Source organism: Bufo gargarizans, chromosome 2, assembly GCF_014858855.1.
Source record: "Bufo gargarizans isolate SCDJY-AF-19 chromosome 2, ASM1485885v1, whole genome shotgun sequence".
NCBI lineage: Eukaryota > Metazoa > Chordata > Amphibia > Anura > Bufonidae > Bufo > Bufo gargarizans.
In genome coordinates, this window is record NC_058081.1 from 154,872,785 (window position 1) to 154,885,297 (window position 12,513).

The 12,513-nt window shown below is 43.2% G+C and overlaps 1 protein-coding gene across 4 annotated transcripts in view; it reads left to right on the top strand.

Annotated features, from left to right (window-relative positions):
* The window catches only part of CEP152 (centrosomal protein 152), a 64,184-nt gene that overhangs the window by 18,966 nt on the left and 32,705 nt on the right, over positions 1–12,513 (top strand). For all 4 annotated transcript variants that reach the window (XM_044279624.1, XM_044279628.1, XM_044279626.1 and 1 more), the window contains exons 12-18: positions 48–202; positions 5,967–6,177; positions 6,329–6,451; positions 6,626–6,756; positions 8,492–8,620; positions 8,702–8,837; positions 8,932–9,108. In XM_044279624.1, coding sequence (XP_044135559.1) covers positions 48–202; positions 5,967–6,177; positions 6,329–6,451; positions 6,626–6,756; positions 8,492–8,620; positions 8,702–8,837; positions 8,932–9,108 — 1,062 coding nt within the window. The remainder of the gene's footprint in view (positions 1–47; positions 203–5,966; positions 6,178–6,328; positions 6,452–6,625; positions 6,757–8,491; positions 8,621–8,701; positions 8,838–8,931; positions 9,109–12,513) is intronic.

The window sequence follows — 12,513 nt, forward strand, 5'->3', positions numbered from 1 at the left end:
AACTTGAACTATGCAATGCATCATTTTTTATATTTTTTATTATTTAGGTTGAAATAAAGGAATTAAAAGAGCAAATTACCATGTACGAGTCTGCTGCCAAACTGGGAGTTTTTGTCGGTGGTGAAGAGGAACAAGAACTATCCGATTCTTATGTGGATCTGGGAATTAGGAAAGTTAATTGGCAGAAATCACGATTCAACAGGTACTTTATAAATTCTGTCTTAAGTAATGTAGCGTTGTAGTTATTTTTCCTAGAAAGGACATGAGCTCTCCACATATTCATAAATTTTTCATTATCACCCACGTCTGGGATGCCCCAAAAATAATTTTTGTACCTGTGTCCAGCATATATAGAATCTGTCAGCACAAAATGCAGCATGTTATAGAGCAGTAGAAGCAGCGCAGATTAATAATATAGTTTTGTGTGAAACCACTAGGAGGCAACACTAAGCAGAAAAAGTGTTAGCTTCTCTTACGGGTACTTTCACACTTGCGGCAGAGGATTCCGTCAGGCAGTCTGTTTTTCCGGAACGCTTAATGCCGGATTCGGTACTAATACACTTCAATGTAAATTAATTCCGGGAAGTGATCAGTATTTTTGGCCGGAGAGAAAACTGCAGTATGCTGCGGTATTTTCTCCGTACAAAAACCTAGGAGGCACTGAACTGATGCATCCTGAACGGATTGCTCTCTCTTCAGAATGCGTTAGGATAAAACTGATCAGTTTTCTTTCCGGTATTGAGCTCCTGTGACTGAACTCGATACTGGAAAACAAAAACGCTAGTGTAAAAGTACCCTACTATCGAGCTAATCGGTTTTAGTTTAGTAAATATACTTTTGTTTATTGTGACTCACCCCTCCTATCACTGTGGCAACGGTGATCTGCTTTAAAGTGCTTCACCTGGTCACTTCCTTGGGATAAATCTTTATGTAACAAAATAGCAGGCACTCGCCATCTGTATTTCATATATTTGAATTAAAAAGTTATGCTAATAAATAACATTTATTCTTAATAAAATTGTATCAAATGTCATAAAAAAAAAAAACATCATAAAATGTAGACATAAAACATGAAAAGTGGGAGGAGTTGCACCAGGTCTATAGTAACTATAATTCACGGTTAGTAGGTTAGGGAGACATTAATGATAACACATGCAGTTGTTGAAGTTGCATCAGTATCAGTCGGTGTACTATAAAGTTCGTGCTCCTATTGATAACAGCCTGTATGTGGTTTTGCTGGCAATGGTCCAAGATGCTAAGTGTTGTCAGTTCAATGATATATCCCCAGAATTGTAAGCCGTGCGACACGTAATGAGGGTTCCCAGTGGGTATACTCCTCTATAGACCCGTTAGTGTCACATAAGTTAATATAATGTTATTTTATTCCACAGTCTCTACTCACAAGAGACTGGGTTTCGCTTACTACAGGGGCGTCCCACCTGTAGTACAGCTTCTCACCTGACCCCGAAGATTGTCTTCTGCGGTGCGGTGTATTCCGCGCTCAGGATCGGCACCCCACGTGGTGTAACTGTGATCGCGTGACTCGGCTTTTTTTCTTGTGTTCCTGTTTCTAGTTCTTTTGGTGCTGAGGAGCCTTTCTGCAGCCACCAGCGTGCAGTTCATCCAGCGTTCCTATGGAGCCCGGACGCTGGAAGGCGCTATCTACACGCGCCTAGCTGTGGTGGCCCACTTGGTGACTCCAGTCCGATCCAGGATCTATTCTCTATTCTTTCTGTGGTTTCAGTTCGTCCTCCTGTTCATCTTGCTAATACACATAGCCTTTTCTTCCTCCTGTTCTTTCTATTCCAGTTTTATAGTTTTTCTTCAGCAGGGGTTGGTCTTGGAGTTTTCACTCTAGTGGAGCACATTCTTCCCCCTTGGGTTACACCATATGGGTCCCCTTTGCAAGAGAGAGTTAAACCAGCACCTCCAAACTATAGCTAAAGAGAGTTCAGTTGCATGATACCATGGCTGCAATGCAAAGGCAGACATGAACTACAAGTAGCAGCACAAGACACTTGCAAACACTGAAAACATGAAATAATGTTAACTGCATTACTGCTATACTTGCTACATGCAAATCAGAAGCTCTTTGCACCAGGGGCGGACACAGGCAGCAAAGGGCCCCTGTGCAAAGAATGTACCTGGGCCCCCCAACCACACATACAAATATAAACATATATGCGTTAAAAAAAAAAAAAAACATCTTGTTAATATAGGTCAATATGTTTACAGTATATTTTTTCATACTAGGCCATGCCTCTTACTCCGCCCAGAGCATAATTATACACACCCAGTCCCCTTAATGCCCCCACGTAGTAATTATTTCCCCTTTGTACCTGCACATAGTAGTAATGCCCACACTGTGCACCCTTCACAGCAGTTATGCCCAGATATGCGTTCATTTCACAGTAGCTATGCCCAGATTTATACCCCCTTCACACTAGTTATGCCCAGATGTCGCCCTTTCACGGTAGCTATGCCCAGATATGTGCCCCCTTCACAGGAATATAAAGATAAAAAAAACTCCCTCATGCTTGCACGATTAAAGGGCAGACCTGTTACATGTGCACTTGGCAGCTGAAGACATCTGTGTTGGTCCTATGTTCTTATGTGCCTGCATTGCTGAGAAAAATGATGTTTTATTACACCTAGAGGCTCCGCTCTCTCTGTAACTGCCTCGCCCTCTGCACTTTGACATGGCTAGTTGTGATGACCTTTTCACTGCCAGGCCTTGTCAAAGTAGTCAGGAAGCGGCAATTGCAAAGAAACCGGAGTCTCTAGGTGTAATGGCAACGCCCCCGTTGCTCCTAGAGGCTAATTTGCATATATTCAAACATAATGTTTCTCAGAAATGCAGGCACATATGAACATGGTAACAGATGCCTTCAGTTGCCAAGCGCACATGTAACGCTATTTTCCCACTAGCGTTAATATTTTTTGGTATTGAGATCCGTCATAGCTTCTTAATACTGGAAAAAACACTTTATTATTTATTGTCAATGGGGACAAAACGTAACTGAACAGAACGGAGTGCTCCAAAATGCATTCCTATCCGTTGTAATACTGGAGAGTGAACCGCAGTATTTCCGTCCTGGGATGCGGAGCAAGACAGATCCGTCAGGACCCACAATGCAAGTCAATGGGGACAGATCCATTTAACTCTGACACAATAAAAAATAGATCCATCCACCATTGACTTTCAATTGAGTTCGACAGATCCATCTTGGGTTGTATTATCAGTACCGGAAGCGTTTTTGCTGAACCCTGCCGAATCCAGCAAAAACGCTAATGTGAAAGTAGCCTAACGGGTCAGCCGGTGTCATAGGTACAAATCTGATGACAGATGCCCTTTTAAAGCCCTCCTATAGGGCACCCCTAATAGAAATAAGGCCAATGTATAAGGCACTTCTATAGAGCGCTCAGTAGTAGTAATGCCCCCCACCACTGCCCACAGTATTTATAATGTTCCCTGCAATGCTCCCTGTAATTATAATGCCCCCTGCTGTACCCCCTGGAGTTATAATCTTCTTTGTAGTGCCCCCATGAATCATAATTCCTGTCCTCTCCCTACAGTCTTCTATACCATGCAGTCCCATGTAAATAACACCAGTCCTCTCCCACCAGTCTTCTATATGATACAGTCCTTTGTAAATAACCTCTCTTCCTTAGTCTTCTAGAAGATAGAGTCCCATATAAATAACTTGAATCCCCTCCTTCAGCCCCCTCCAACACATAGTCCCATGTAAATAACATCACCCCTTACCCTCCATCAGTGATGGTCAGTTCGCAGTGTTTGCCAGCACATGTGGGCTGCCATCTTTAGTAAGGTAGACTCGCCGTCCGGCGATGCACAGGTAAACCCTTACCTCTGCCGGGAGCCGGTCTGAAATCAAATGCAGTCACTGTGAGCAGGCAGTTCTGAGAACAGCCGCCGGGGGCCTTCATCGGGCTGTTCTTGGAATTGCCTGCTCCCAGTGACTGCATTTGATTTCAGACCGGCTCCCTGTACAGGCACAGGTAAGGGCTTACCTGTGCATCACCGGACGGGTCAGTCTACCTTACTAAAGATGGCACCCCGCATGTGTTCACTGCCCTCCAGTCCTCTATAATATTCAGTTCCATGTAAATAACATCAGTCCTCCCCCTCCAAAGTTCTATAACATACAGTCCCATGTAAATACCATCTTTCTTAGTCTTGTATAATATCCAGTCCTATGTAAATAACAGTCATTTTGCCCCAATCCTCTATAACCTACAGTCCAATGTAACTAACACCCATCCTCTCCCTTCCGCAGTTCTAACATACAGTCCCAGTTAAATAACATATTTCCCTCCCACTAAGCAGGGAGGAAGTTTTAATAAGGGTTAACCACATCTCCCAGCATTTCTCTGGCTACTCATTCATTCCATGGTATCACAGGTCTATTCGACTTCTCTCCACTGCTGCACTGCACCAATTGCATGATGGTGACCTCATCACAGGTCCTACCACCACTACCACTGTTGAAAAGATCACATGACTAGGAGTTCATCACAGGTCCTTCAGCTATGGAGTTTAAGCAGCATGAACAGCAGATACACAGTGGTCCTAATCGGGACCCCCCAAATGCACCTACCTCTTACCAGCACCCCAAGGTTACCAGGTTACCCTGTTGGCAGAGGAAGGGAGGAAAGAAAACACATCTCTGCTAGCACTGGGATGGGCCCCCTCCCTCTCTGGGCCCCTGTGCAGCTGAACCAGCTGCACAGGCGGTATGTCCCTCTGCCCTGTGTGTATTTTTGATAAAGAATGTCAGACCCATCTACCAGTGACCAGGTGGCTTCTATGAGACAGGACCTATACTAACAGTCCTGCCTCTGTTGGGCTTTTGGCCTACAAATTTCAGGGCAATTTAGAATCCAACTATGGGCTACTCTGATTAAAAGCACTAGGCAAATGAGCAGGGAGTGCACGGTTTAAATAGGGGAAGTCACTCCTTTAAAAATAGTGCAAAGGAGAGGTAAACCAGCACTTCCAAACTATATATAAAGCGGGTGCAGGTGTACACTACCATGGCTGCAGTGCAAAAGCAAACAAGAACTAAAAGTACCAGCACACTGCTTCATGCATAAAAACATATGCAAACATAGAAAACATGAGTAAATGTAAACTGCATTACCGCGATTAGTGGTGAGCAAAATGAGCTTCGGATCATAGATCCAAAGTCGCTTCGGTCAAAATCTGTTTTTTATGATGTATAAATTGCTGTACTTACTATATGAAAATTAGAAGCTCTTTGCACGTGTTTTTTAAATCAAGAATATGTTGGGCCCATTTACCAATGACAAGGTGGCTTCTATCAGACAGGACTTACTCAAACAGTCTTGCCTCTTCTGGGCTTTTGGCCTACAAATCTTGTCATTCCACGGCTTTTTGGAATGTCTACTACAGTCCTCTGTCTGGTTTGTGGCCTGTTTTGATTGTTTTCTTCCATTCGCAAGGTGCCTGTGTTCGCAGTCTGTTTTGGCTCTCATTCAGCCTAAAGCCTACTCAGTTCTGTTAATTTCCGATCAAGACCTCTTGGTCTCTTGCCCCCCTTTAGCCAGTGTGACTCTTGTCCCTATTCTGCTAGTGTGTCACACCATTCTGTCCTTCTTTTTTTTTTTTTTTTTTTTTTTTTTTTTTATGGGATGTTTCCTAAGTATCCATAGATGTACCCTGGTTGCTGAATTCTTTACCAGATGAGCTCTAGTTTTACCACTTTGTTCCCCCAATGTTTCCAATTCTGCAGCTTTGGTCCTCACCTCTGGTTTCATTTTACAGACTGAAGCGGTGACATAGCTGTATAAGGCACATAACCACTGCAGCCAACCTCCGGTCTCGTATGCCCTTGGGGTACTCAGCTTAATGACATTGTGATGCTCTCATGTTTCCATTATTTGCTATGTTAATATTATAATGTTTTTTTGTTTTGCATTTCTAGGGTGATGCCTACTAATGGTCTTAGGAAAGATCTTTCATCTGAGGAGGTTATTATGGAGCTGAAAGCAGAACTTGAACGCTCCTTCTGCAGTAACAAAGCGAAACGACAGCAAATTGTTCAGCTGCAATCGGATCTGAAAGGATATCAGTTAAAAACTGAGGAACTGAAAAAGTTACTGGAAAGTGCTGAAAACGAGACCAAGGACTGCAAGGTGAGCGTCTGCTGTACTTGTGAGAGTCTAACGCATTATGTCTGTCTCTGGATGGGTGTGTACTGTATGTAGGTCATGCTGCATTGTATACGTTTATCTAGGCGACAATGACTGGCTTTATTTCCATTCTACTTTTGTTTTTGGATGGTAGGCCAGTTCAAATAACTTTGATAGACGGTTGGATTCTACATCTCCACCTAGACCAGTAGCTGATACAGACCAGGAGATTCAACGACTGCAATTGGAAAAGCAACAGCTGCAGCAAGAAATTGAGGTAGAAAATACAACGTCCGGTGGTGGTAGTAGTAGTAATTTTGTTTAATCTAATACAATTGCAACTTGAATTGTGGTCTGTTTAAATACAAATCACTAATGCAACTTGCCATCTTTACCAAGATATTTCTTTCTTTTCGCATTGTCCACAATTGTTTATTTTTATTCTCTGTAGAAACATTTGCTGTGTATTAAAGAACTTGCCACAAATGAGGAGAAATTGAAGGCCGCGAACCAGCAACTCTGCAGCCAAATGAGACAAATGTTTGAAGACTTTGATAAAGATAAGAAGGAGTCGATTGACAGGTGCTAACAGAAGCTTTGTGTCTTGTGCTTAGGCTAGGTGCACCCTTGTGCCTAGATTTCAGTATTCTGTTCTGCCATGGGATCAGAATACCTGAATGGCCAGATCATATGCCGGACCCTGCTCGATCCCCTTCACTATACTGGGGTCCGCTTGGTTCTGGTGTCAGTGCAGACATTTAGCACTGTTGCAGGTTCCTTTTATTTTTGCTGGAACCTCCGCCGCAGATGTGCGCATAGCTTTAACTCTTCGGCTTTGACGAGATCAATATATTGGATTCCTTAGTGTAGGGTCTCATTCACACATCAGTGTTTTGGTCAGTGATTTCCATCAGTGATTGTGAGCCAGAACCAGTGAAGTCGCGGGGCTCTGATAGGTTACCATGGCAGCATGGACGCTTCTGAAGCTTCCCAGGTCTGCCAGGGTAAACTCCCTGCCAAGCTGTGCACGCAGCATTAGGCTGAATAGGACAAGGGTTCAAAAGATCCCAGGCTGTAGACTCCTAAGGGGTTTAAACAAAAAAGAAATAAATAAACGTATTAGGAATCGCTGCATCTGAAAATGTCTGAAGTCTTTAAATATTTTTAAAAATTTCCTTTGCGGCGAATGCTGTAACAGAAAAAAAAAATACATTTTGTCTCACAAAAAACAAGCCCTCATTCAGTGGCTGTCAGAAAAGGGCGATGCAAAGAAAAGAATAATTCTTTTTCACTTCTCCGGCAGGTGAACAGCCTGCCTGCTCCGTGCTGCCGCTAGTGCACTTGTGCCGCCGTTGATCCGCTCCGGCCCCGTTAATTATAATGGGGGCGGGCTGGAGTTCTGGCTGCAGCACGACAAACATGCCGAGAGGCGGACGGAATAAATTATGTATCCGGCAAAAGATAAGCCGTCTTATGGCTATATGAACAGAAAATTTTAAAAATTATGACTATTGGGATATGGGGAGAAAAAAATGAAAATGCAAAACCTAAAATGGGTATGGTACTTGGGCTACTTTCACATTAGCGTTTTTTCTTTTCCAGCATAGAGTTCCGTCACAGGGGCTCTATACTGGAAAAGAACTGATCAGGCATATCCCCATGCATTCTGAATGGAGAGCAATCCGTTCAGGATGCATCAGGATGTCTTCAGTTCAGTCATTTTGACTGATCAGGCAAAAGAGAAAACCGCAGCATGCTATGGTTTTATCGTCGACGAAAAAAACTGAAGACTTTTTTTTCCATAGGAATGTATTAGGGCCGGACCCGGCATTCAAAATACTGGAATGCCGGATCCGTCCTTGCGGTCTGCGCATGCGCAGACCTTTAAAAATTAAAACGGATCCGTTTTGCCTGATGACGCCGAAAAAACGGATACGGTATTGCAATGCATTTAAAATGACATCCGTTTGCATACAGTTTGCCTGATCAGGCAGTCAGTTCAGGCAACGGATCTGCCTGCCGGAATCAAACAACGCAAGTGTGAAAGTACCCTTAAGGGGTTAAATGTTTATTTTGTTCCGGACATCCGTCTTCAGGGGGAGTTGGGACACCCCAATACACTTTAGATGGTCGACTGGTTCTGACGAAATCGGCAGATCTGGCCGACATTCACGTTCATGCCCTGTGTTCCCATAGGCGAGACTCCAGTACTAATGTGCAGTTTTTATTGCAATGTTGGAAATCTTTGCAGCAGAGGCTTCCATGTTTGTACAAATGTTCATATTCGGTGTTGACTTATGACTCCTTGCGTTTGCAGGTGTGAGCGCACATATGAACAGCATCACGAAGACATTAAGAACCATATAAGAATGGAATTGAGTGAGATATTTGAAGCGGAGAAGCAATATCAGTGTCGGGCTTATGAGGCTGAAATAGCTAACTTACAGTAAGACATTTCAATTCCCTCTATCTAATAGGTGTTGATGTGTAATTACAGTACTTTCACACCAGAATATATGTATTGCAGGTCTCGGATCACGGAGTTGACCAATGAGATGACAGCAGTGCAGGAATGTTATATAGCAGTCTGTAAAGAGAAGGATGCTCTAGAAGATAATCTCCGAGACAGCATAAAAAAGGAGTATCAGCAGAGTGAAGAAAAGGTACTTCGATGTTTTGATCTGTTGATATAATGTAATATAAAATGGTTACAATGCCAAACTAAAAATTTTAAATTGTATCTTATTTTTTTCCAAGTGGAAAGAAAAACTGCAAGACATGGAAAAGTCTGCGCAAACTCAGACAATGGAGCTAGAATTGAAACACCAAGCATCTCTGTTTGACGTAAAGGCCCAGTGGGAGAAAGAAAGGGAATGCACGATAAAAGAACAGTTGGAATTGGCAAAAGGCAGCTGGATAAAGGAGCAGGAGAAGGTGTGTAGACAATATATCACTTGATTTGGACCACAATATGAATACCTGAGGGAATGCTCTTGCATATAGATACTTGTGACAGTCACTTTTGTGAAGTCTGTGATTTTCGCAATTTTTATTTATTCTTACATTATACTTATTTTGAGTTAATTTTTTTTTATTTATTAACAATATGGAATTCTTTTTGTCCTTTCCGTCATCTAAGGCTACTTTCACACTCGCATTTTGGCTTTCCATTTGTGAGATCCGTTCAGGCCTCTCGCAAGCGGTCCAAAACGGATCTGTTTTGCCCTAATGCATTCTGAATGGAAAAAGGATCCGTTCAGAATGCATCAGTTTGCCTCCGTTCCATCTCTATTCTGCTCTGGAGGCGGACACCAAAATGCTGCCTGCAGCATTTTGGTGTCCGCGTGACGAAACTGAGCCGTCCTGGCACACAATGTAAGTCAATGGGGATGGATCCGTTTTCTCTGATACAATCTGGCACAATAGAAAACTGATCCCTCTCCCATTGACTTTCAATGGAGTTCAAGACTGATCCATCTTGCCTATGTTACAGATAATGCAAACGGATCCGTTCATGACGGATGCATGTGCAGGGCTGTGGAGTCGGAGTCGAGGAGTCGGAGGCAATTTTGGGTACTCTGAGTCGGCAAAAAATGAACCGACTCTGACTCCTACTAGATTTAAAGTTTAAATGTCCCAATTCACAAAAAGTCATAATTAATTGCCGTATTTTTCGCCCTATAAGACGCCCCTGCCCATAAGATGCACCTAGGTTTTTGAGGAGGAAAATAAGAAAAAAATATTTTGAACCAAAAGGTGTGCTTTTGGTGGGTTTTGAACTAATGGAGGTCTGTGGATGACAATATTATGGGGGATCTGTGGATGGCACTGTTGTGGGGGGGCATCTGTGGATGGCACTGTTGTGGGGGGGCATCTGTGGATGGCACTGTTGTGGGGGGGCATCTGTGGATGGCACTGTTGTGGGGGGGCATCTGTGGATGGCACTGTTGTGGGGGGGCATCTGTGGATGGCACTGTTGTGGGGGGGCATCTGTGGATGGCACTGTTGTGGGGGGGGCATCTGTGGATGGCACTGTTGTGGGGGGGCATCTGTGGATGGCACTGTTGTGGGGGGGCATCTTATCTTATGTGTCATCCACAGATACCTACCCCCATAACAGTGTCCCTGTGTAGTGAATGGGGGCCTGACATCTGTTTCTGTAATGGCAGCGAGGCCCGGTGCCTGCTTCATTCATAAAGTCAGCGGAGCAGGCGCGTGACGTAGTGAGCTACGCTACGAGCGCCCACCCGGCCTCCTGACTGCCAAGAAGTTAGTAGTAAGTAGTACAACGCTAGATTTAAGATGATTGGAATACTTTAACAATACCCACAATTTAGATATGATTAGATACTACAGTGAGCGGGGGCCGGTGTAGTACAATACAGTGACTGCATCGGGCCCCGCTGCCATTACAGAAACAGATGCCGGCCCCCAGCCCCTCCTCCCTCTCGGCCTATTCACCGGACGGTCGCAGCATTCGCCCCATAAGACGCACTGCTATTTTCCCCCCACTTTTGCGAAAAATATGGTACTTCTCTACTGTAAGAATAAAGGCCAATGCATGCAGTGCGTCACGTTACCGCAAACACCTTAAGTGACCATGAAGAAGCATGCTTTTCACATGCTTCACTATATGGCACGCAACGCACAGTTAAGGAGCTGCAATACTTATACTTTCCATTGTGTTGTGTTCCGCTGTTACAGGGAACGCAACGCCCATGGTTAGCCTAGCCTCTCACTGATAACTGATTAAGTAAATGTGTTTTTTGCAGGACTAGAGACACTTGTATAAGTGAAGGGAATGGGGAGTCAATAACTGAAGCTGTAAACCATTTGAAAAACTGCTGTCATTCAGCTAAGGCTATAAAAACTTGTAAACTCGATTGTTAGCTTAAACTTTAAACATGACTATGGGATTCTAGGGAAATCATGTTTTACAATAAATGCCCCTTCCTGGATCCTGCCACTGCCCTATCTTCAGCAGAAGATCAGCACACAAAGGAGAAGGCAGCAGCTTCCTAGCCAGTAGTTCTGTGGTAATGACATGTTTGTTGCCTTTCTTTCCTTCAAGGAATGTATAAAATACATTCGCATATTAAATACAGAGGAGTCGGAAGTACCAAAAACTGAGGAGTCTGATTCGGAACATTTATCTAGCGACTCCACAGCCCTGTGCATGCGGTTGTATTATTGTAACGGATTTGTTTTTGTATCTTCATGACTGATCTGCCCAAAACGAGAGTGTGAAAGTAGTCTAAGGAGCAGACAGACTTCTTATCTCTGCTCTATCACATCATAAACACTCATTAAAGCTCAATCCTTATCTTACTAATAAGAATGAGGCTTAAATAAGTGTTTGACCTCAGTAATTTAGAAATAAGGGTAATTAGATGACCGGCACAACGTGAAAGTACCAATCGCACAATTAGAAAAAGTTATCCCTTTGTGACTAAACAGCTCAATATTTTTTTTAATATAAGCCAACTGAAAATATGATATTTTTATTTATTTTTTTATTTATTTTTTGCCAAAAAGTTAAATGCAATCATTAAAAAAAATTGACTCCAAAGGTGTACATAGCCTTAAACTTCTGGAACGAAGGAGCTCTGTATAGAGCGCTCACCCTGCACTAGGCCTACTGCGCTGTATCCGTTTTGCAGTGACCCCGTTGCTGTTTCTTTGATAATGCCACTAATTCTTATTAATGTGGGTTAATGTGGATAGCTCACCACTTTTCTCAGTGTGGTAGAGGTGCTCTAGTCAAAGACTGATCACCCAATCAGTCAGAGTAGAGTGGAAAAAATGTGAAAAAGCGACTGGCAGTCACTATGTGGGTCACAACATCGGCAATTTATTGACATGAAATGGTAAAAATTACAGCAATACAATTCTATCAATATAATTAAAACTCTCTATATCCAAGAGTAAATTCATAAAAGATATAAAACTTATAAAACAATAGGGCCAACACGGCTGGTCTGTTAATCCAATATAAACAATCTGGCATGTCCTGATGGCCAAATACAGTTTCAATGTCCGCTCAAGTTGTTTGCGGATCCAAGGCACTGTCCCTTTAAATCAAGGCAATGTTATCCGGATACTGTTTTTTTCAATCCTAGAGTTCAAATCTCAATGTCCGCAAAGTTCATGGACTATGGTGTCAGATTTTTCTTTCACCGTTGTTAACTAGTGTTTGTGGTCAAATGCTGTGGAGAGATATCTCTTACCGGTATTCCCGAGTGTCCGGGGCTCTCGTTCCGCAGCTTTCCACACCACGCTGTTGCACTTACTTCCGGCGTCCTCGCTCTCTGTTGTGAGTCACGTGTTGTTCCAGAGATA